Source organism: Myxocyprinus asiaticus, chromosome 25 (assembly GCF_019703515.2).
Source record: "Myxocyprinus asiaticus isolate MX2 ecotype Aquarium Trade chromosome 25, UBuf_Myxa_2, whole genome shotgun sequence".
NCBI classification, from domain to species: Eukaryota; Metazoa; Chordata; class Actinopteri; order Cypriniformes; family Catostomidae; genus Myxocyprinus; species Myxocyprinus asiaticus.
In genome coordinates, this window is record NC_059368.1 from 26025747 (window position 1) to 26052428 (window position 26682).

Sequence of the window (26682 nt, forward strand, 5' to 3'; positions counted from 1 at the left end):
CCAATATTTGTGCATGCTATGTATTTTCTACACTGATTAGAGTATTGTATCATTAGTTTAGCACAATGTGGAATCATTCTCTGGAATCATCTGTGACCATTAGTCAAGTCTCTCTGAGTTTCTACTCATGCAGAACATTTCTAATCAGTCACTTATGAAGTTCCACTTCAGTTATAAAGATACTGCCTTAGAAAGTAGCTGCCAGTGCAGACACTAGACAGCGAGGCATCTCATAGGATTTGGACCAGAGCCTTTATCTTACAATCTGATACAAATGGTCAGACATTCTTGCTTTTTACACTGGCTCCTATACACAGTGAATACTGACCCTCCCACAGGCTCTCTATAAATCATTGATGCAATTTATGACACAGCATCTGCTGTTCTCTAAACAGATTACAATCAGCCAGCTCGGCACATAGGCGGTGGCACTGAGGCCCTTTAACTGGGCAGAATTAACAGCAAAACCCCAATGTCAGATGGGCAAGCCACTGTAAACAAATCCAATTATTCTTCAAGAGCTCTTTCATGTGTTTAATAGCAGGCTTCTGAGGCCCTGTGATGTCTCATCGGTTAGCATCAGAGAGCTGTAGGATGCTTAGAGAGAGAGAGAGAGAGAGAGAGATAGATACAGAGAAAGAACTGGACAGTTTAGATAAGCATATCTCAGGGACAAGCTCTAAATGTGACTGTTGAACTCTGGTCTTCCCCATCTCTGTTACCACTACACTGCCCTTCCTGCCTAGTAGGGGCTGACCACATCACAACACTGTCACCCATTACCCCCCTGGGCTCTACACTCACATATTACACACCCAACCGGGAGTGACACTGAGCTGAACGGCCTCTGGCATGTGACCTGGGCAACTGGGGACAGTGAGGGTCTGATATGTGTTTGGAGGTGAAAGTTAAATGTCAAGACGGGTCCTGTATTAACATAGCTTTAGTATTGTGTGTGTGACTACTCCAAAATGAAGGGTAAAGGACCAGTATGAAGTATGTGTGTAGGCGTGATAATACAGCAGTGTTTGGATACTGCTGTTAAAAGTTTATGAGTAAAGTGTGAATTACAGTCAAGTGTGACGCCTTGGCGTTAACTGATGCACCTGGTAGTAAGTATTAAGGGGAACTGTTCTGCCAAAGACAGGGATCACATTAAAGCTAAAAACCTAATATTTAAACAGCTTCATTTACATTAAATCACTGTGCTTTGTTAAATTAAACTGTAACTTTAATCTAACTGGGACGACAACTTGGTAATGTAACCTAAAGGGTTTTACAGTGTTATATATGTAAGGGATAATGTACCGTCAGTCATTATCACAAATCTTCCTGAAGGAGTTCATTTTACAAAAATTACCAGCTGACTGCACATTATCTTCCCTCTTACGTGGCTCCTTACCAAGTAAATAAATGGACATAAAATATATTGATTTGAGCTGAAATCTTTTTATGACTTAACTAATAGTCCAGAGTGATATGGGAAATTAGAACAATCTAAGTGATTTGTTGCCACTGACAATGGTGAAATACTGTATATAGTGTTCATTTATAAAAATATTTGACCACAGAATGCCATGACTGATCAATCAGAATTAAGTATTCCAGAGAGTGATGTAATAAGAAAGAATACAAGGTTCCACTTAATTATATTCAGTAATGAAATGATGGTAACTCTTTACAATAAGGTTCTATTTGTTAACATAAGTTAATGTATTAGGTATCATGTACTACCAATGAACAATATTTTTAACAGCATTTATTTATTAATCGTGGTTAATGTTAACTTAAGAGAGTTAAATATACAATTGTTCATTGTTAGCTCACTTTAGTTCATAATGTATGAACAATTGTTAACAACTTTTAATTTAAAAATGTATTAGTTTGTGTTAAAATTAACATGATCCAAAATTAAGAAGTGTTGTAAAAGTGCTGTTCATTGTTAGCTGGTGTTAAATAATTTAGTAACTAATGTTAACGAACACAACCTTATTGTAAAGTGTTACCGAAAAGACTGTACAAATGGCAAAACACTGTACTATCTTCAAATATAAGCAGGTCTGAGCCACAGTCACATGCTAAAAACACCAGGTAGCATCTGTGTATTTCTTCCCCCTCACAGGATTTTCACAAGTGCCTGGTGCTAGGCATAAGTGTGAAGTCAAAATCAGTGCCTCTGCAAAACAGAACTGTGACATCTTTACTGATAATAAATTATCATTACCAGATGGATGACTTGCATTATTGAATAGAGACATGCTACATTCTGCGTGTCCCTCTTGTGACCTCTCAGGAGGAAGTGAAAATGGGGCGATCCACAGGTCAGACAGGGTGCCCTCAGGGTTGAGTGGGTGAAGCTGGTGAGGATGCCTAGCCCAAATGCCAGGCTCCATACCCCCTGGCTGCTTGCTCCTGCCCAGGGGCCAGACGGTGAATGAGCTGGCTAATAGAGCGAATTCATGCAAGATACATTTGCCTTACTTTACAATCAATCCCAATGCTGCTCTGTCATCAATAATTTCCTAGGATCTCCCAGGACCCTTTCAAAGGCAGACTGAATTAATGATGCAAGCAAATCTTTCATAACAATAACAAATAAATAAGGCTGAAGCTTTATGAAAAGCAAGTATGAAAATTCTGTCATAATATACTCATCATCATGTTGTTCTGATCCTGCATTACTTTTTTCCTTTTGTAAGAACACAAAAGAAGATGTTAAGCAGAATAACAGCCTGTCACCATTCACTTTCATTGTATAGGAAAAAGATGCAATGGTGGTGGCCAAAAATATTGGCACCCTTGGTAAATATGAGCAGAGAAGGCTGTGAAAAATGTCTTTATTGTTTATCTTTTTGATATTTAATTCAAAATATTCACAAAAATCTAACCTTTAATTGAAGTAAAGTCATTGAAAGTTGGGAAAAATCTCATAATTAAATAAATATTTTTCTCCAAAACACGTTTGCCACAATTACTGGCACCCCTAGAAATTCTTATGAGTAAAACATATCTGATGTACTGTATATTCCCATTCATATTTTAAATGTTTTAGTACACCTGGGTGACAAGAAACATGAAATTGTTCAGCCATGACTTCCTGTTTCACATGGGTGTAAATATGAGGTAACACACAGGCCAAATTCTCTTAGTCATCCATCACAATGGGTAAGACCAAAGAATAAAGTTCTGATGTGCAGCAAAAGGTTGAGCTTCACAAAATGGTAAGTGGCTATAAGGAAATAGCTAAAGCATTGAAAATACCCATTTCCACCATCATGGCAATAATTAAGAAGTGCCAATCAACTGGAGATGTTACGAATCGGCCTGAAAGAGGAAGTTTGTCTATATTGTCTCCACGCATGGTGAGGAGGATGGTTCGAGTGGTCAAAAATTTTCCAAGGATCACAGCTGTAGAATTGCAGGATTAGTTGGGTCTTGGGGTCAGAAAGTCTCCAAAACTACAATCAGACATTATCTACTTCACAACAAGTTGTTTGAGAGGGTTTCAAGAAAAAAGCCTCTGCTCTCATCCAACAACAAACTCAAGCATCTTCAGTTTGCCAGACACTACGGGAACTTCAAATGGGACCGGGTTCTATGGTCATATAAAACAAAAACAGAGCTTTTTGACAGTAAACACCAGAGATGAGTTTGGCGCACACAGAGAGGTAGCCATATGGAAATGTACCTCATGCCTACGGTTAAATATGGTGGTGGATCCTTAATATTGTGGGGCTGTTTTTATGCCAGAGGTCCTTGACATCTTGTTCGGATACATGGCATCATGGACTCTATCAAATACCAACAGATAAAAAAATCTGAACCTGTTTGCCTCTGCCAGAAAGCTTAAAATGGGCTGTGGTTGGATATTCCAGCAGGACAATGATCCAAAGCACACATCAAAATCAACACAAAAATGGTTCACTGACCACAAAATCAAGGTTCTGCCATGGCCATCCCAGTCTCCTGGCCTGATCCCCATAGAAAACCTGTGGGGTGAACTGAAGAGGAGAGAACACCAGCATGGACCTCTGAATTTGAAGGATCTGGAGAGATTCTGTAGGAGGAATGGTCTCAGATCACTTGCCATGTGTTCTCCAACCTCATTAGGCATTATAGGAGAAGATTCAGAGCTGTTATCTTGGCAAAGGGAGGTTGCACAAAGTACTGAATAAAAGGGTGCCAATAATTGTGCCACATATATTAGATAAAAATATTTGTTTTTTGATTAAACTTGTGTTGTGTTTGGAATTGTTTCATATCTAAATTATTTGAGTATAGATTTTTGTGAATATTTTGAATGAAAGACCAAAAGGATAAACAATAAGGATATCTTTTTCACAGCTTTCTTTTCTCATATTTACCAAGGGTGCCACCACCACTTGTGTGCCATCGCTGTGTGTGTGTGTGTGTGTGTGTGTGTGTATATATATATATATATATATATATATATATATATATATATATATATATATATATATATATATTTTTTTTTTTTTTTTTTTTTTTTTAAAGATAGAAACCAAAAACAGCCTTCAGTTAGGCTGATGTTGTTTATTAAGATTATTAATATTAATGTATCTTGTTATTAATTTATATTAAAATATTAACAAAATCAATATTTAAATATTCCTAAATATATTAAAACATATAGTAATAATAACAATTATTTATTTTAATATTATATATTTATTAAATATAATATTATATATACATAATACTCAATATAATTTTAATATTTCATTTGTTTAACAATTTATTTGCCACAGTTTTATAGAAGTAATAAGTCTCTGCTTCACATCATGTCAAAGAACACTTTATCCATGTTGCAGAATCACTGTAAAATTACTCTTGTTGCTTATTGCTTTATTCTAGAACTCAGGATTAGCTTTGGAACTTTTAGTCTAAATTTACACAGTTGTTTCCTCACCCTCCAACTGTTCATTTAGCATATGTGTAATTCTAGCCACCAAGTATGCATGAGTATTTGAATACCAAAGCAAACAATCTATTCACATATGGGCTATATATAACACGTTGAAGGATGGACAGAAATCAAACACTTCCACAATTACTGATGTGTTCTTATGGGCTTTGTAGCTAGGCAACACATTAGGCTCTCAGTGTGATCTCATTTAAAAAAAAAAATGGCCCAGGCTCAACCATTTCAGAGGGAGCACTTTTGCTCTGCCAGGCCCATATGCCAGTCTGTCAATAAGGCATGTTGATGAAATCTGACAGGGGGGGAAGTAATATTTCTGTTGAACCAATAACACACGGCAGCTGGCTTTGTGTAAATAAATCTAAGGGGGGAGAGAGGTTTAATGTGTGGAGGCTCTCCAACAGTTTTGGGTGCCACTTCGCAGCTGTAATTCCCGCTCTCCAGCTGGGGGTATCAGCATTTAATTTGTATGGGTAGTTTGTGAACCAGATTGAGGGACAGGTCCAAACCTAAAATGCTTTCATAAAATTTTTACTATAGATTAAATCACAGCATGTCAGATGTGATTAGCAAAAAAGTCCTGGTTACTTTCGTAACCTCCGTTCCCTGATGGAGGGAACAAAACGTTGTGTCGATGTAGTGACACTAGGGGTCGCCCATGGGAGCCCCGAACACCTCTAGTCTTTGAAAAAAGGCCAATGGGAATTGGCAAGTGGAATTTGCATGCCACTCCCCTGGACATACGGGTATAAAAGGAGCTGGCTCGCAACCACTCATTCAGGTTTTGTGCTGAGGAGTCGAGACAAGGTCCCGGCCATTTCAGCGGGTAGTTCAGTGTTGTGGCAAGAGGGACACAACGTCTCGTTCCCTCTATCAGGGAAAGGAGGTTACGAAAGTAACCAGGACATTCCCTATCTGTCACTCACTCAACGTTGTGTCGATGTAGTTACACTATGAGCCTCTATACAAAATGGCACAACGACCGAACTGTGTTACGTGGACTGGTGGTGCGAGACGGGCAGACCGCTGTGTGCCTCGTAGCCAGTGCACCAGGCCATCACGTAACCTCCCCCAACGCTCTTATGAGCGTCGAACGGTCCCTTTGGGGATAAGTCGACTGCCCAAAAAATAGGGACAGGCTAGCCCAGCCGTGGCCTCTTTTCCACTTTTTTCTCCCCAAAAAGAGTAGAATTTTGTTTACCGACTGGGGGCCATAAGTGTCTACGTTCGGGGGGTGTCACTCCCAAGGGGAAGACACTGCGGAGACCACATCCCGCCCAGTATGTCATGGGAAAAGTCCCATGGTAGGTCCTACCCGAGGGAGGAGGAGCTCTACAAACATGGTGACCGGGGGCAGAGGAACCCAAGGAAGTCTGCCCAAGGAAGACGCAGTTTACCAACAGGGAAACGATTTAGCGATAGATATATCACATGGGGTCACCTATGGGGAACCAGCGCATGTGGAGCACCTACCCCAACAGAAGGGCTTAGTTAGCACATGTACTGGGCCGGCAGCGAGTTTCTCCGCAAACTCGTCTGCCACAGGGCTAAGGAGGAAACTCATCCAGGGATCACAACTTTGTGAACACGACTGGGAGTCAAACCGCATGTCTTCACCTCAGGGGAGGGGAAAGGCGCTATGCGCAAGCGGTACACCCGGCCAGCTGTCCCGGAACTTACCTGCTCATACCTGACAATACACGGGATGAGACCGGCTCATTGTTGGGTGTTGCCCTGCCCGCTGCTCTGCAGATGTCTGCTAAAGAGGCGCCATTGGTCAGGGCCCAGGAGGCCGCCACACTCCTAGTAGAGTGGGCTCGTAGCCCTACGGGGGGCGGCACGTCCTGAGCGTGATATGCCATCATGATGGCGTCAATGACCCAGTGGGCGATCCTCTGTTTGGAGACAGCGCTGCCTTTCCGCTGACCGCCAAAGCAGACAAAGAGCAGCTCGGAGCTTCTAAAGCTCTGCGTGCGATCCAAATAGACGCGTAAAGCACGCACCAGACACAGCAATGCCAAGGCTGGGTCTGCCTCCTCCTGGGGCAGTGCTTGCAGGTTCACCACCTGATCCCTAAATGGGGTCGTGGGAACCTTGGGCACATAGCCCAGTCGGGGTCTCAGGATCACGTGAGAATAGCCCGAACCGAACTCCAGGCACGTTTCGCTGACAGAGAACGCCTGCAGGTCCCCTACCCTCTTGATGGAAGTGAGCGCAGTCAGGAGGGCAGTCTTCAAAGAGAGTGCCTTTAGCTCAACTGACTCTAGGGGCTCAAAAGGAGCTCCCCGTAGACCCCGAAGGACTACTGAGAGGTCCCACAAGGGGATGAGGCGCAATCTGAGGGGATTCAACCTCCTAGCGCCTCTCAGGAACCTGATGATCAAGTCGTGCTTCCCCAAATACTTACCATCTACTGCATCGTGATGTGCCGAAATGGCGGCTACATACACCTTCAAGGTGGAGCAGGACAGCCGCCCCTCCAGCCTCTCCTGCAGGAAGGAAAGCACCGATCTGACTTCGCATCTCTGGGGGTCTTCGCATCGGGAAGAACACCACTTAGCAAACAGATGCCACTTCAAGGCATACAGACACCTCGTAGAGGGAGCCCTAGCCTGAGTGATCGTGTCTACCACCATGAGTGGTAGGCCACTTAGGTCTTCCGCGTCCCGTCCAAGGGTCAGACGTGGAGATTCCAGAGGTCTGGTCGTGGGTGCCAGATGGTGCCCTGTCCCTGAAAAAGAAGGTCCTTCCTCTGGGGAATTCGCCGGGGGGGGGGGCTGTCGTGAGGAGCGTGAGGTCCGAGAACCATATCTGGGTGGGCCAGTAGGGTGCTACTAGGACGAAGAAGGGTAGCGATCTCTGCACGCAAGGTAGCGGCGTTCTCGCCCTTCACCGAGGTGAAGCAGACGCCGCTGAACCTGAGCGGGCGCCTGGTGAACTGAATCGCGTAGCCGAGTCGGACGATCCGGTCAGCCATCGCGATGGGTTGGGAAGCGCAAGCCATGCATCCAAGCTCCGGGCGAGGGGGACCAAGGGGACAATCTCGTCGGACGTATTGGCGGGTGGGGTCTCGTGGTGGGGCGGAGCCATGAGGCGCCACGTCAAGGGGGCTGGAGCCCCGACTATGTGGCCGTGCTGAGTCTGGGAACATCAAAGCACTTACCTGGCTCTGGACACCCACCAGAGGGCTGGTCAGGGAGGGGGGAGGAGGAATGTCATCCCCAGAGTCCATCAGAACCGGCCTGGTGTGGCCGTGTTTGTGCCACAGCTGGGCACGCAGGGGCGGGGGGTCCGCCCCTGGAGCGCCATACCTGCCATAAAGGAATGGTGGCCGGTGGTCGTGATAACGATGGCCATGAGCACCGGATACGTGACCCAGGGAATGAGGAAACCACTCCTTTTCTGAACGTGTAGGTGCCGCAGCCCTTCAGGCATGCGGCGAATCAAAGAAAAGGCAAAAGATTCTCCTCCCGCCCTCCACTGGGGTATGGAGTGGTCTGCTTACCATCTCTGCCTGCAGCAGGTCTCCACGTGCCTGGGTTCGCCCATCTCAGGGGCACTTCGAAGCCTTCCTTGGATTCTTGGTGGCCGGCCGTGAGACGGGTGGCATCTGCTTCCTGCGGGTGGCTCCACACCGGGGCCAGGCTGCGGGGGCGGGCTGCGGCGGAGCCGGTGTTATTGCGGTTGGAGGACGCCCTTGGCGACGAGCAGACGAGGTGCGAGGTCTTGAACCGCGCCGATGCAGGATGTGCTGAATAGCCTCCGTCTGCTGTTTCACCGCCAAGAACTGCTGGGCGAAGTCCTCGACGGTGTCGCCGAACAGGCTGACCTGGGAGACGGGGCGTCAAGGAACCGTACCTTGTCTGCTTCCCACATCTCAACCAAGTTGAGCCATAGGTGGTGCTCCTGGACCACCAGGGTGGACATCGCCTGCCCATTAGTCTGCGCCGTGACCTTTGCCCGGAGAGTGAGGTCAGTCACTGAGCGCAGCTCCTGCATCAATCCCAGGTCAGAACTACCCTTGTGCAGTTCTCTTAGCGCCTTGGCTTGGTGCACTTGCAGGAGAGCCATGGTGTGCACCCAAAGGTGGGAGCCCAGTCGAGTGGACAGCCCGCTCTCCGATGCTGCAATCGAGAGCTCATCCACTTCGCGAGAGCCGAAACGAGATCGCGAACTCGCCCTGAGACGAGCCGGCGGTCTCATCCCAGCGGGGCAAACGTGCGTACTGGGGAATGGGAGGTCCGTGGGGAGTTACCCGGCGGAGTGGCTCCTATTGGGGTCCCCAAATCACCCCCAGTGCTAACCCGTAGGTAGAAGGACCGAGGTGGGGAGCCGCTGGGGTGGTCTTTCCCTCTAACGAAGGAAAAACCGAGGCCGCAACATTGCCATGGTCACACTCTCACAGTGAGAACATGACCCGTCCACGAACGCTGTCTCTGTGTGTGCAGCGCTCAAGCACGTAAGACCACGATCGTGGCCATCGGAAGCGCCCAGGGTCGTTCTCTGCACTTCATCAGTGCAAGAGGGTGAGAAGCCGCTGTAATGCACCGTAAATCCAACAGCTTTTCGAGGTGAATGGATCGGCAGAGTAATTCAGCTCGCTGAACACAACCCTCAGCTCCGAAGAGAAAATCTGAATGAGTGGTTGCGAGCCAGCATCTTTTATACCCGTATGTCCGGGGGAGTGGCAATTTCCACTTGCCAATTCCCATTGGCCTTTTTTCAAAGATCAGAGGTGTTCGGGGCTCCTAAGGGCGAACCCTAGTGTCACTACATCGACACAACGTTGAGTGAGTGATAGATAGGGAATATATGTGATCTGATCAATCAATATGAGTCACTTTGACCCCAAAACACATTTTAAGCACTATAGTAAAAAAGGAAAGTTTCAGTTTCTAATAATTGGTATGTTTTTACTCCAAACTGTTATAGATATATTATCCTTTAAATGTTGGCTGATGCAATCCATTTCAATTGCTTCTCTTTATACTTTAGTGCATTAAGCTCAAAATGTTTTTCAGGATCAAAGTAACTCAAAAGAATGGAGCAAGTCACATATACTTATGCATTTATTTTTTACACAAATCAAATCTTCAGTTTTATGCATTCAGTTTAATCTGACAAATTTAAAAACAAAATAAGTTTTCAATTCAAAAGCGCAATAAAAGAATGTGGTGTGCACTACATTCTTGTACAGCAAGCAGTCATATAAAGGGAGGTAAACAAAACAGCAGTAATGGGTAACCGGATTGTTACCACTGCTGACCTAAGCTACTTTGCAGCTAGTCTCCAATAATCTATAACAGTCGAACTCCATTATTACACCTTTATGAGCGAACATCATTCTTCACAAAAGCAGTTGCACAGCTAGAGAAATATCCATAACCATCCAACTCATATAAAACAGTGGGGAACATTACACTGGCTCAGTCTCTCCACACTGAGAAAGTGGGTTAAAGCAGCAACACTACATACAAAAAAAAAAAAAAAGCTTGCCTAATAAATATCAATGGAAGCTCACTTACAGAGCATCCTTTTCCTGAAGGACAAAGCCATTATGCATTACGCAACTTCTCTCAGATCTATCATGATGGAGGAGATACAGAGGGAAGGCATGCAATCTGACCTGGAGGAAGCGACCATTAAGTGCCCAGTGGTTTCCACATCTCCTGGTGACAAGGCATCTTATCACACTTCCTGCAGGCCACTGAGGAAGGCCCCCAGGGGCCTGACTGGGGGAAAAGACTCAGAGAGAGACAGAACCATGGAGGAGAAGAAAGGCTTGATTATCCTTGTTCTATCTCTCCCTCCAGCAGTCCACTATAACAGAGGAGAGGGAGGATTTGTCCCTGATTTTAGTATTGTGACTGTTCTGGGTTCATTGCTCTACACATTAAATTTCACCCCTACTTCACTTCAGATGGATACATGGCAGCTTGTGAGGCAAGTGTGCCAGCTACGCCATACGGGCCCAGACACAAAGAAACACAACCATTTTCTTACACTTATGGTCTGGCTTTGTAAAAGATCACACACACCTTGAATACATCTCAACCCAAATCAGTGTTGGGTATCCTACTCTGAAACTGTAGCATCCCGCTACAAGCTACTCATAATTTAAAGTAACTAAATTACAGTTAAAGAGCACCTATTATGGTTTTTCAAAAATTACCTTTCATGTAGTGTGTTATATAGCTGTTGGTGAATGTAAAAAAGTCAGCAAAGTTTCAAAAATCAAAGTGTACGAAATAAGTTAATGACACCCAAAAGAAAGAACTGATTCTGAACACCTGAAACGAGTCGTTAGTAATTCCAGATTACTTCCTGTACTAACCTACGTAATTTGGTAACAAAAAACCCGCCTCTAGTCTGTTTACATGTACAGCCAGTGCACGCCGTTAGCCTGTTAGCTGTTAGCCTCTGCTAACCGGCTAACTCACGTTATTGTCAAACTACATATAAACTTACCATAGAGCAACGTCCTGTTCTCGTAGTGCTTGCGATGGTGGTTCAGGTTGATCTTCCGATGTATCACTATCGGACTCGGGCTCAAATTGGTAAGGTAAAACAGACATTTTTTCAGACGGAGCTGAAACTCGGATATGGTAGTGGGCGTTTCCTTTCCGACACGCGCTGTAAGCGGTAGACAAATCACAACAGACTGGGACATCTGACCAATCAGAGCAGAGTAGGCTCTCTGAAAGGAGGAGTTTAGAACAAATTTTTTAGAACGGATCATTGAACGAGTCGTTTTTGACACTGGGAAAAAGAAATGTATTCTGCAATTTAAATTATGAGCAAATTAAAGTGTTTTTTGACCTTGGAGGCATGTAAATCTATTGTATGAGACCTTTAAAACAAAATTAGGCACGTTTAAAAATCATAATAGGTACACTTTAAGCAACTTCTTTAGAGTAAAATACTAACAATCTACTAAAAATTAGCTAACTACTGTACATAGAAGCTATTTAAACTAAGAAAATATTATATATAACTAATATAATTTAGTTCTGCAATCAGATCACCTTGCCACATATGTGACTCAAAAACAATGGAGATCTCAGAGTTATACATAGAACATTTTTGCAAAATAAAACTAATAAAAATAGAAAACTTATATTGTATTATATACAGTATATTACAGTATAGTATAGTAATAAAGAGCAGCAATTAACTAAATATTTTGTTAAAAAAAGAATGCAGTGACTTATGAGCAGGGGGCGAATCGGTGAACAAGTGAATCGCTTATTTGAACTAGTTCATTTACATGAAATGTCCAAACGAACCAATTTACACAGTGCTACATAAGTGAATCAGAGAATTGCTAGTTTTATCCAGTTTATTTACTTGAACCGTCCAAATGAACCAATCCAACAAAATGAAATGACTCCCCAATGCTATACATATAGGTGAATCGGACAATTTTTTTATTTTATTAAACCTGTTCGTTTAGAGTACATGGACTGTCTGAAAGAACTGATTCACCTGGACCTCCCAACACTGCATGTATGAGAGAGAGAGGACGGTTTAGGTGAGTGAACACAGTATGCACAATACGATGTGACAAAAGTAACGTTTTGTGACACTACGCCACTACTTGTTGGAAAAAGTAGCTTGTTAATGGCAAACTACACTATTACTACTGTGAGAATGCCTGAGCTACATTCACATACTAAAAAATATAGTTTGTAGAGTTGCTACATTTAATAAGTTACTCCTCAACACTCACTCCAATATAAACTACAACGTACATGCACTCACAAATGTGCAATCCACAAAAACTGAAACTCAATAGTCCCAATGTCCTAAACTCAATAGAACTCTCAAACACTCACATCATCCACAGTTACCAACCTTGGTGCTGTTGAAGCCATTTCTTGATCATTGCCTAACACTAAACAAAACAGTGTGTGGGAGTGAGAACGCCCTGAACCGATCACACACTAAGAATCTGACATGGTGCAGGTCCTCCATGGAGCAAGTAGCAATTTTCATCTCATCAAAGTAACTGCTGCTTAGTAACAGCTTTCGCCAAAACCATGGCGCTTTATGTATGACAAAGAGATCAAATCCACACAATGCCGAGGAAAGTACATAGGAGGTTCTCACCTGCTATCACGATAACATCTGTACATGCATACTTGCTCTGTGCCTCCAGGAAAGATAAGTTTCCATTAACAGCACTAAGTCAGTCAGGCTGAACAGGGAAGATGAGTGGGAGCAGACTCCTGCTGAGACAGCTTGAGAAGTGTAACTTAGTCAAACTCTCTCTGTGACTATAAAGCAGATGGAAAAGAAAGGCAGGAGAGTTTGCAAGACTTTTAAAATGGCCTCTCAGTTTCACCTGCAGAACTTTGGCCTTGTATCTGCTGAGGTGAAAAGGAGGAGTGGAGGTGGTTTGGCCTGTTGTACGACTTGAAACTGTGGCCATACAATCTCCATTTTGCTGGACGAGTTGAGATTACTCTGTGTTCCACCGAACACTCTAACGGATCCGAAGGAGACCACTGAGCAATCCGCATCTTCATCCGTTTGCCTGCAGAAGTGAAAAGATAAAAGATTCCTCTTCCATCAACAATCAAGTCGACGTCGCTGATTTCTCCGCCAGCCCGTCGAGAATCAGCAGCCATACCGCCCGCTGACAGAGCGAGGAAACGGCCTCCTGTCATCACCCGAGCCTCGAGGAACCGAGTTGGAGTTAAAGGACAGATGAACACACATTCTAGCTGTGTTATTCTTGTGTATCAAGGTTATTGCTTGTAAAGTTTACGGACCGCTGAGTCCGCTCATTGCTGCTAATAATACTCAAGGTATTACTGTAATGTACTGTTATCACGAATTAGATCTGCTGTGTTGTAGTCCAACCACATTGGACTGTTGTGTATTTCCGCCATCGCGGGTGAGACCGGCACACTGAGTTTATCCATTAAAGAATCAAAGACCGCGGGACGGTTTACGAGCCGTCCACCGCGTCTCTGAGTGATAAACTAACAGTTGCTTTCTCTCCCACGATCGTGGAACCGGCTTTGGTGCCGTCACTTAATTCTCTCTCTCTCGTACTAACCAAACACACACAGATGCGACCCCTCACAAACATTCTCGCACACATTTTTGGCTAGTAGATAACTTTGTGATAAAGCTCAGCTTTGTCCCTAAGCTATTGTACAAGCGGATACACGCGGTAAACTGGCAGACCCCATTGACCGGTTTCTCTCCGCCCACATTCGTGGCCATATTCTCTGGCCGGAAATCTTGTGTGACATCCTCTCCGCGAGAGTCACGTCCGCCATTTTGTGCGTGTCCCTCCTCACACACACACACACACACACACACACACACACACACATACACACACACACAAACACACACACACACACTTTCCTCATGTGTTACAGGATTATTTTGGTTACCATATCTAATCATATCACTGTTTAGTTTGTAGTTGTAAGTCGGAAGTTTATTGACTGCATTGTATTGAATATTAATTGATATTACTGCATAAATAAACTCCGTAATATTTCAAAGAGAAGTGTTTTGGTTTGTTTTGCATACACCTGTGTCAAATGCTGACGGTATGTCAGTGCTCGGATTCAAGCCTTCATTGTTTTTTTTTTGAAAATCGATATTCTTCGGATGTCGATTTTCATAAGAGAACAATCTAATATTGAGACTGTTATACTATCTGGTTATTAGTCCCTGATTCCAGGGTGGTGCCCTGGCGATATTAATCCTTATTAATATTCTATTGATTTTTAATAATTGATAATTATCTTTGATGATTGTTGAATTTGAAGGATCAATAAGCTAATGTTAATTTTAATCAATGTTTCATCGATGTTAACAATTAACGATTATCTTTTATAATTATTGATTTAATGGATTAAAAAAGCTAACATTGATTCTCATCAATGTTCTATTGATTTTAATAATTAATAATTATCTTTGATAATTATTAATTATTGCTAATAACCAAACCCGCTCCTAAACGTAGCGCACTACATTTACTGGAGCCCCATATGAGGTTTTAATGAGTTAGATTCTATTATTTAATTTAAATATTAATTAATAACTAAAGAAATAATTATTCATTATTTCTGATAGTAACACTGATCTAAACAACCAGTAAAGCCCTACACCATCATCAAAATAAAATCTATAACTCTCTTTCAATTTACGCCTGTATTCAACAGTCTATTATAAGAAACTTTAAAATGTAAAACAATTATGAACCACAAAATTATTCATGAAACAGCAAAAATGGAAAAGGCAATGTACATATACAACAATTGTTTAAGACAACAAATACTGTAATTGATAAAGTGTATAACTTTGTGACAACCTGCCCCAATAAAAATGTGACAACCTACAGTATCCTGACCTGAAATTTATTCAAAATATCCTTTTCCTGAGAACACAGTTCAACCTTTTGGTTCAAATCTACCATCATTATTCAGTTGACTGTTGACCCTCATTGTATGCCAGTGGGTTTAATTGTGTTTAATAGCTTACCCAACAGCTATTCCAAAAATATTATATAAAAATTTTAGTTTGGAGGATACCACTCACAAACATTATTCTAATTTAAGTGGTTTTGAACTAGCTATTTAATACAGATATACAAAACCAATGCTAGAGAAAACACTCATTTGCACAATTGGAATTTTGACTCAAACCTAGTTACTAACATCCTTGCGACAACTACTACTAAATGACGAACTGTGCAACATGCTGCAGAAGTTTAATAGCCAGCATTCTTTGTTACCAGAATTATCAACCATGGCTATTACAAGCTAAAGTTTTGAACTCCAGCATTTTTTTAAATTTTCTCCCAATTTGGAATTCCCAATTCCCAATACACTCTAAGTCCTCGTGGTGGCGTAGTGACCTCAATCCGGGTGGTGGAGGACAAACCTCAGTTGCCTCCGCGTCTGAGACCGTCAATGCGCACATCTTATCACATGGCTTGTTGAGCGCGTTACGGAGGCTTCACGCTATTCTCCGCAGCATCTATGCACAACTCACCACGAGCCCCACCCAGAGTGAGAACCACATTATAGCGACCACGAGGAGGTTAACCCAACGTGACTCTACCCTCCCTAGCAACCGGGCCAATTTGATTGCTTAGGAGACCTGGCTGGAGTCACTCAGCACGCCCTGGATTCGAACTTGCTACTCCAGGGGTGGTAGTCAGCGTCAATACTCGCTGAGCTACCCAGGCCCATGAACTCTAGCATTTTTAATTGTACAGGGGTGGCATGTAGGTCAACAATAAACTATTAATTAACTAGCCTTTTAATTTGTCTTCATTATAGACACTCTAGAATCTACAATTTTATCTCTAGTGACCTAACATAGTAATTAAAACAATCCAGCTGTCTCCACAGAACATAATTCCCATCAGCAGGATGTGGCTCTCTTACTCCCACCACCAGACATCATCTGGACAAACAGATCTCAACCCACTGATAAATGACATCGTCAAACAATAGAGCCCTCCATGCTGAAAGACCCGATCTAAAAACCTTTTCACTGAACCAAGAGTTTGGGAACCAAGCACAAGATGTTTAGAGCTGGACCACTAAGTCTTTAGTGACCATCTTTGCCAGACTGTTCATGTGACAATTCTGGTCCTGGGTAAGTGTGACCAAACTAGAAACAAACCAAATGACTCACACTGCTGCTCTTGTTGCTATGAGGTAGTGAAGGGTTTTTGGCAACACGGAGCTCTATTGAGACGAACCCGAATGACACTGTCCACAGTTGATTGTCTTGGTTTCCTGCCCTCTAGAACGCAAATCACTGGGTTCTAACTGTATGGATATTGAGAGCCCACAATAATAATGAGCGAAAAGCCATCCTGCTGAAAGTTGCATGCTAGGTTTGACTAATGTTAGGGTGGAAACAATGACATTTAGAGTGGGAAACTGGGCAGGGTCAACCAGGGAGGGAAGCTGCGACGGAGGCCTATAAAACGCATCAGGGCACCTGGCTCATTGGCTATTCCAGTCTGCGCCTGGCAAAATAAATGAGAGGTGCTGTGAACTATACTCAGTGTAGGCACAACTCAGGAACAACTCTAAGCTATACCCACTGACCTTAAGCTAACATTTACAAATCAATCTCCACTCACATTGTCGTGGAAGTAGAAAACCAGACTGGATATGAGGAGAGCAGAAATCTGTCTACTTCTGCCTCCCATGTCCCCAGGGTTGATGTTACATTGCATATAGTGAATCTGATTTCAAAGCAGTAGCTGTTACTGTAAAATGAGGATCAGAGAGAGGATCAGGCAGCACTCTCGAGCTAGGAGGTGAAGCATTCTGTTGGGCTGTCCCTTTATCTGAGGTACTCGGAGAAGAGATCCGTAGACAGGACATCCTCATGCACTGAGATCAGGGCCCGTATTCACAAAGATTTTTATCTTACCACTAGGAGTTCTCCAAAGAATTCCTAGCTAAGAGATTTTGCTTAAAAGCTATTCACAAAACGGCTAAGAGCAAGTTTTACTGTGGAAATATTAATGTAAGTGTAACGAGTTGACCTCGTTGCTATGGATGATGTAAAACTTTATGAGCGCGCTCTTTTAAATTGGCCAAAGTGATTGGTAGACAGGGAAGCGCAATTTGTCAGCAAATTCTTCATAGACAGACAGCAAGATATATACAGTATATATCAAATATAATATGGATAGATAGATAGATAGACAGACAGACAGACAGATGACAGACAGACAGATAGAGTGAGTCCCGCCTACTGTATCAACTACACCGGTGAGCCCCGCCAAGCCGTAAATGGGTTGTTTCGGATCTTGGGAGAGGTAATTGCAACTCTAACTAACTTTGCAATAATAAAAACACCCTCACGATTCAGACGATACATTTTTTAAAAGTCAATGTTAATATTATAATGTTTATAATAATATTATGTTTCATTATTAAAATACATTGACACAACTGAGATTCAGACGATACTTTTTTAAAAGGCTTATGCCATAATAAGTACATTTTAACGTGGATTGATGACAGCAGACGTTTAGGAGCTACTTTTAGCATTAAAATGCTTCATGAAGTACTCTTAGATGAAAATTTTACAAGTCCTAAAATTAGGAGTGACACGCCCCTCATTTTTAAGATTTGTTCCGATTGTTAAGATCAGCATAAACGTCATCAATACGATTCCAGCAGTTAAATTAATGTCTTCTAAAGCAACACGATCGCTTTTGGTGTGAAAAATATGAATATAAAAAAAGAAATTTAACTCTAATTCATGCTTCCGTTCTACAGCGGTATGCAAGTGTGATGTAAGCGCATTAGCATTTGAAACACGCGAGAACTGACGCACGTGCATCACAGCCGGAAGAGCAGTGCTGTTTACAAGTGAGAAGGACGAACGCTGTACAGTAGCTTGGTTTGTTTTGGTTTAAATCTGTATTTATCTGTTTCTTTACTCACAATGGAACATTTGTGTGCTTATCCTGGATGTTGCAACTGAGTGGAGAACGTGAGATTACGTCTGTATCCATACTACTCCACCCTCTCGTGACACCTAATAGAAGCGATGGTTTATAGTTAAAAAGTACTTAAATATTGATCCTTTTTTGCACCAAAAGTGACTGTATCGCTTTAGAAGACATTAATTTAACCGCTGGAGTTGTATTGATGACATTTATGCTGACTGTCTGTGATTTTTGGAATTTTGGATTTGCTTCAAAAGAGAAATCTCCATTCACTTGCATTTTAAGGGCCTACTGAGCTAAGATATTTTTCAATTTTTCTTCAAATCTATTCTGATGAAAAAAGAAAGTCATAAACACCTGAGATATCATGAGGGTGAGTAAATAATGAGAGAATTTTCATTTTTGGGTGAACTATCCCTTTAAAAGTAAATTACATTTAGAACAGACAAAGCTATGTATATACTGTATCTTAAAGATTTTACTGTATTTATATTTCAAAAATCCCAAAGGTAATTAAACTAATATACACTAACATTGTGTAGAGTGTTTCAAACGCATTCATGAGTATAAGATTGGAAAGAAAGAGGTCAGTAAATTGCTTTTTCGAAGCTTTAGAAAATGAAGCCTCTGACAGCGTTCACATGACTGATTCATCATCATCTCACTATTCAGTATGAAATTAGTAATTATCATTAACGAAATGGACTGGAGGAAAGACATCACACAATGAGAAATTGTCTTTCAACGGCAAAGTATAGAAGTCATGATCTTGCACTCCGTCTGTCGTATATTCATTACTTTTCCCACAGGGATGTTTGGAGCCCTGGAGGACTATTAATTGGAGAAGAGGCAGACTCCCAGCATGCACTGTAGGGTGCCAGGTGATGGCAGACAGACAGTCCTGGCACTGAATTGATGACAAGCTTTCTCCTGGTGGAAATGACTGTGAAGGTCAGCCAAAGGCGCAAAGGAAAGACAAAATGTTGGAGGCAGACAAGAAAAATTTAGCCCTCCAAGGGCAATTGAACTGCCTTTTTGATCCTATCCTTTGTCTTACCCTTTGTCTAAAGAACCCCCCATCCACCCCCCCAACCCCCAAAAAAGAATAAAATTCTCACTGAGTCGAACGTTCATTAACAGCTGTAATTGAGTAAAACAAAAACATTGAAATCATCTTCATTTAATTCTCACCTTTTTCCCATGAGGCTGGCAGGTTTGGCCAGACCGAGATTGCTTTTGTTTGGCTGCTTCTTGCGGCGAGTCAACCTCTTTCGTCCGGAGCCACTGGCGGGTGGTTCCTCGGCTTGTTGCATAGAGTTGCTTCCACTGCCCTTGCTGTTGAGGTCTCGCAGAACATCATAGTTGATCTTACTGGAGATTTTTTTCTGTTCCAACATCTTCTCTATAGCTTCTCCCGCAGTGCTGGCCAGGATCGGTTCTCGCTTCTTGGATGGCTTCTTGGGCTGAGGCACAAAAGTCAGAAGATTAGACAAATGAAAAAATTATTTTTTTCAAATTAATGCCAGGGTTATAGAGCTATTCAGGATGTAGTCCACAAGCCCAGAAGATAATTCGCCATGGGTTCCCTAAGGATTTGCCTATGGGGTTTTATAATTTGAGTTTTGGATTTATGAGTAAAATAAGGTTTGTGGTAAAAATTCCTTGACAGTACGTTGACATTTTGTTCTCCAACATACAGTATATTACACACTTTCGTAACTCAAACAAGAATTTTGAAGCCGTATTGAATTGCATACTTAAAAAATAAAATTAAAAAAAGACACGGCAGCTTCAAAATTCAAGTTTGAGGTATGAAAGTGTGTAATATACTGTATGTTGTAGAACAAAACGTCCACGTATCGTGAAGTAATGTTTACCACAGATCTTATTTTACTCATAAGTTGAAAAAACCCCTAGGAAAATCTTAAGGGAACCCATAGCGAATTAGACTTCCGGGTTCGCCTACAAATTGATGTCATGGCTGTACAGCTCTATTTGTGTTTTATAACAAAGAATAATATTATAATTTAAATAAAAATAAATTAAATATCATAAAAAAATTACACATTTTGCTAAATTTCTACTGCATATGGCAGAAATGCATCATTACAGTCTTTGAAAAGTGTCCATTGGGCTAGAACTTGAGGAATTAATGCTTAGATGGCTAAGCATATTAAAAAGTGTATGAGAACATTTGAAATACATTTGTATCATCCTTCTTTAGCAAGCATACTAAAATGCCAAAAGTATGTTATTAATTTATTAAGTAAGCATTTTTGTCTTTTTTGGTCATTTGGGTATCATTTGAACTAGATCTTAATGAAGTTGTTTATAGTGAAAAATGCCAGAGTAAGTGCTTAGCTGGCTTCTATTCATTGTCCTGTGCCTTTTTAAAGAGTTTACAAACCTTTAAAACACATTTATATTGTGCTACCTTAGACATGCAAGCAAAGCTAAAAGTCTAAAAGTGCAGGTGCATCTCAATAAATTAGAATGTTGTGGAAAATTTCATTTATTTCAGTAATTCAACTCAAATTGTGAAACTCGTGTATTAAATAAATTCAATGCACACAGACTGAAGTAGTTTAAGTCTTTGGTTCTTTTAATTGTGATGATTTTGGCTCACATTTAACAAAAACCCACCAATTCACTATCTCAAAAAATTAGAATACGGTGACATGCCAATCAGCTAATCAACTCAAAACACCTGCAAAGGTTTCCTGAGCCTTCAAAATGGTTTCTCAGTTTGGTTCACTAGGCTACACAATCATGGGGAAGACTGCTGATCTGACAGTTGTCCAGAAGACAATCATTGACACCCTTCACAAGGAGGGTAAGCCACAAACATTCATTGCCAAAGAAGCTGGCTGTTCACAGAATGCTGTATCCAAGCATGTTAACAGAAAGTTGAGTGGAAGGAAAAAGTGTGGAAGAAAAAGATGCACAACCAACCAAGAGAACCGCAGCCTTATGAGGATTGTCAAGCAAAATCGATTCAAGAATTTGGGTGAACTTCACAAGGAATGGACTGAGGCTGGGGTCAAGGCATCAAGAGCCACCACACACAGACGTGTCAAGGAATTTGGCTACAGTTGTCGTATTCCTCTTGTTAAGCCACTCCTGAACCACAGACAACGTCAGAGGCGTCTTACCTGGGCTAAGGAGAAGAACTGGACTGTTGCCCAGTGGTCCAAAGTCCTCTTTTCAGATGAGAGCAAGTTTTATATTTCATTTGGAAACCAAGGTCCTAGAGTCTGGAGGAAGGGTGGAGAAGCTCATAGCCCAAGTTGCTTGAAGTCCAGTGTTAAGTTTCCACAGTCTGTGATGATTTGGGGTGCAATGTCATCTGCTGGTGTTGGTCCATTGTGTTTTTTGAAAACTAAAGTCACTGCACCCGTTTACCAAGAAATTTTGGAGCACTTCATGCTTCCTTCTGCTGACCAGCTTTTAAAAGATGCTGATTTCATTTTCCAGCAAGATTTGGCACCTGCCCACACTGCCAAAAGCACCAAAAGTTGGTTAAATGACCATGGTGTTGGTGTGCTTGACTGGCCAGCAAACTCACCAGACCTGAACCCCATAGAGAATCTATGGGGTATTGTCAAGAGGAAAATGAGAAACAAGAGACCAAAAAATGCAGATGAGCTGAAGGCCACTGTCAAAGAAACCTGGGCTTCCATACCACCTCAGCAGTGCCACAAACCGATCACCTCCATGCCACGCCGAATTGAGGCAGTAATTAAAGCAAAAGGAGCCCCTACCAAGTATTGAGTACATATACAGTAAATTAACATACTTTCCAGAAGGCCAACAATTCACTAAAAATGTTTTTTTTTATTGGTCTTATGATGTATTCTAATTTTTTGAGATAGTGAATTGGTGGGTTTTTGTTAAATGTGAGCCAAAATCATCACAATTAAAAGAACCAAAGACTTAAACTACTTCAGTCTGTGTGCATTGAATTTATTTAATACACAAGTTTCACAATTTGAGTTGAATTACTGAAATAAATGAACTTTTCCACGACATTCTAATTTATTGAGATGCACCTGTATGTTGTTCATTTATTTAGTGAGCATTTGGTCATTTGGGTATTTGAGTCATTTGAGTATCATTTGAACTGTACATTTGCCCCATTGGGCCTTGACATAATGATGTCAGGCTAACAGCTATCAACAACAAAGTGACAGAATCCCATTAGTGGCCTGTAAAAGCAATTAAGCCCATCTGATCTGAGAGGTCACGACTGACCGTTTTTGCCAAGTCTCTTCACAGTCTGCAGGTGGACTACTGTACCTGAAATTGCTTTCAGACTCAAGGCACCTCATTAGAGGTGCAGAGCATGACCGTCTAATCCAGCCCTGACTGGGAGCCATGGTGCAGATGTCAGAGCAGACAGGTTAAGGGGAGGAGGCACTGAGAGACTGGGGTGAAACTAGAGCAGCAAGTGGACTTAAAATGGAAAGTATGTAGTCTCCAAGGACCTGCAGCTGCTGAGTGTCTAAAGACCCCGGCACATAGAGAAGCCCAGGTCAACTAAGACCCACACACACATATTACACACACTCACAGACTGCTCACCTTCTCCTTATAGGTACCTTGCTCCTTCTCTTTAGCTATTCTTTCCTCTTTTTCTTAAAAAAAAAAAAAAAAAGGGAGCAAATGAAGATTAGTGGCTTTAAGAAACAGAGTATTTTAGAGTAGACACAACTCTTAAAAGCAATAAAAATAAAGAGCTTTAAAAAGCCCAATCCATTTAAATCCAGAAAGAGGAATGAAAAGGCTTCACAAAAGCACTGCAAAATAAGAAAAGAAAAAAAAAACTTAAAATGTTCAGCAGATTAACTTCAGGTGGTAAATCTTTCCTTTATCATAGATATTTTTTCATTTACATATTTAAAATAATCTATCCTAATCTTCCAAAGCTTCGAGGTTCAATCTTGGGATGAATTTGCAGGAAGTAGTTCACTCAGCCAGGATTTCAAAACAAAATCCTTCCTTTCACAGAATAATTTTTATCTCTATGGCTGAGCAGTATTGAGTCATTCCCTCAATGGGTCACATGCCTCTGATGTCAGCACAGATCAGTTGTATTAGCGCTTCTTAATAAATGCATTAAACTCTTCTCCTGTTCGCTTACCTTTCTGCTCCCTCAAATACTCCTCATTCTGTTTCATCCACAGCTCTGTCTTAGCCTCCACCTCCATCTCATTTAGAATGTACTGCAGAGATGAGAACAGACCCATACTGATAAGTAACTCTAAGTCAAGGGGTGCTAATTCCTGCAGCTAATGGGTTCCAATGAGAGATCATCATGGATGTCATATATTCGACATAAATTCATAATAACAGACTACGTACCTTTTGAATCTCATCTTCATCAATCCCATCCAGATCTAGTTCCCCATTGTCTGATTTATCTTCTGCTAAAGATAAAGACATTTTAATTAAATATTTAACATTTTAATGAAATGAAGTACTGATTTGTTTGATGCTTCCATTATCATAAGTCATTCTCACAATTTAGACAAATATCTCTTTATACTGTATATCTCTATGTTAGCAAGCTAGACAATGTTAACTTGGTGAGATATTTAAATCAGCACAATTTGTAACAAGAATGTTCAATGTATCAAACAATTTTTATTTATTATTATTATTTTAAGCTTGCAAGGCATAAAACCACATGAAAATTATCATCAAATGAAAGATATAGTGACAACACAGCATTGGCCTGGTAGGGCAAGTAACAGTTCAGTGAACTGGCCTGCAACAATCTCACACAGTCCCCAGGCCAATGGGCCAGCCTTCCTGTTGAGCTGTCAACAGTACATTTTTCTCCTTTTTGAGCTCAAGCCATTTAGAGCTCATTTTAATATGCATGAGAAAGTTTTTTTCTTCAGATTGTCATATTTATAAAACAAATGGAGAACCTAATTATCTGATTTTCTGGGCAGTCTTTCCCTGCAACACGACACATGCCCTAGGGCGTGACACAGATATTACTACCCGGCCGAAAGCATGCAGGTTATTCAGGTAAGTTTCCCATTTCATAATGAAACAGAAGATAATCTCCTGCTTGAATGAAGTATGCAGCTGAGATGGTACAAATCTAACTATAGAAATCCCCTGTAATTAGGAAGTACACTATTTTGGTGGAGTTCTGTCAATGATGCACGCACCACCAGCTCTTTGTTGTGTAATTGTCAGTAATAGGCTTAGCTGTGATGTGAAAGGGTTTTATGTGTTTCTCAAATATTTTCCCAAATTGTTTTTAAATCCACATTGTCACTTTTATTAATCCCTAAATTAAAATCACAAATATAGGCAAATAAGAACAGGCTTGTTGCTGTATTTTAATATAACGATCTGCTATAACCTTAGATTCGCATGAATATAAATATCACCTGAACACAATTAGCATGTGCCTTAAGTAATACATAAATATAAATAAGATCAGAGTCAGAAGAGAGAGCTGTAAATAGATGTGATAAAAGAAAACAATCACGAATCAAAACAGAATCAATGCCTGTAAATGCGAATGTAATTATACTGGGTTACGAGCAAATAAAAAACATATCTGAACATTTGGAATACAATAGTCATTAGTGTTCTCTCATGAAGGATTAAGAATAAACTAAAACTAGATAATAGAAAAGAAACACTTTGGTTCTGATGTCCTTTTGTGTGTGATCTATTCAAACAAATATTTAGATTAAATAACCTATCCAACTACAGCAAAACTTTTTGAGTAATTTCCCATGCCTCTGTGAGTGACTTTAAAGCTTATTTTAATATACTGAAAAATGTCTTCTCAAAATATGAAAAGCTTTCAAACGTTGGCCTGGGAGAAGGCAAAGACAACTAGTGACAGGATTGGCAGACACTCAGTGGATCAGGACCAGATGTTCATGAATTGACAGAGAGAGGTCTGAATGGTGTCTTTACTGTGGCCATCCAACTCACATTCATCCATTCTGACGTTCTCCCAGTGAGGCTGGCCAGGGAGAACAGATTTAAATATCTGAGCTGAGAAGAGATAAAATAGGTCGCAATATGTCCCCCATCTCAGATTCTTATTCCTTCACATGTGAGTTCTTAGACACATCACACTACTTAAAAGATGGCATGCAGTATCATTTAAATGAGTATCACTTGAGATAGATACCTCAGAGGAACCTTCTTAAAAAGGAACTGAAGTTTGACAGTCAAATGTCAACAAAACTTAGGGAAACTGACCTTCTATGACAGACAAGCAAACTGAACAACACCCTGACAGCTTGACAGCTAAAGTGGCTGCTACTATTCTCTGCCACTTCCATCTTGGTCAGAGAAGATAGGGAACCAAGTCACATTCTTAGGCCAGAAACATACTTTATGCAAATACCTGTATGTAAACACAGACACAAGAGCTAGGCCAGCGCATTGCCAACGCGCAATTGAATATACTCAACATTCTTGCATTACTGTGGCGGGAACAAACCTCAGTACTCATGGGAGGCGATAGAGTTACCTTCAAAAGTTTGTGCCATAAAACCCGGATGTGTTATCATTCAGGTAAGTTGCTATAAATATATTGACTTTAAGTTACTTGCTCAGCAACATTCTCTTCAAACTGTTGCTCTGCCATTGCAGCATTTGATTTTAAAGAGAACACTCAATATATCTTTCGGGCCTAACATTCAAACATATTTTGCGCAAGTATGTGAACGCAAATACTTCTAGTCATGCAATCTCAATTTCACCCGTTATTTTGATAAAAAAAAATTTGTTTGATAATGCAATAATGAAATTTTACTTGTGGATTTTGACTGTACAATTCATTTTGTGTGTTTTTGTATTGTTAATGAAGAAAAGCGATAAGGTTAGTGGAGAATAAGGCTTGAGGAGACAAGAGTGCACTGCAGGGCTATTGGCCCGATGGTGGGAATGCAGAGCGATTTCGGTCTCGCAACTCGAGGTCTGAGGCTATTGGCCCCGGTTGACCCGTTAATAGCCCTGGCTGGCACTAGCTCGATAGTGGAAATGTGACTACTTTGTTTCATTGGTGCTAAAAAAACTTCTTGTCTCTGTCAGTAAGTAATAAGGGAGAAATATCTGAAATAGAAAAATGGATACAATCTCACTAAAATCATTCGGATGCAAAACACGTTGAATTCAAACATTCTCAGGAGGACTTAAACGCAGCATGATCCCTGCAGCAAGGAGAATTAAAGCAGGCATTATGGCTAAGGTACTTCATTTTTTAGATTGCTGTTCTGTCCTGTGCACGGTCAAGTGCTTA

At 41.4% G+C, this 26682-nt stretch overlaps 1 protein-coding gene across 2 annotated transcripts in view; it reads right to left on the reverse strand.

Annotated features, from left to right (window-relative positions):
- Positions 1-26682, reverse strand: part of brf1b (BRF1 RNA polymerase III transcription initiation factor subunit b) — a 100268-nt gene that overhangs the window by 15787 nt on the left and 57799 nt on the right. Inside the window, exons 13-16 of one of the 2 annotated variants that reach the window (XM_051655764.1) lie at positions 23760-23821; positions 23539-23620; positions 22980-23032; positions 19590-19861 (exon numbers count right to left, since the gene is read on the reverse strand). In XM_051655764.1, the coding sequence (XP_051511724.1) occupies positions 19590-19861; positions 22980-23032; positions 23539-23620; positions 23760-23821 (469 nt within the window). Of the gene's footprint in view, positions 1-19589; positions 19862-22979; positions 23033-23538; positions 23621-23759; positions 23825-26682 lie in introns of both variants that reach the window. The other variant, XM_051655763.1, reaches the window with a different exon arrangement.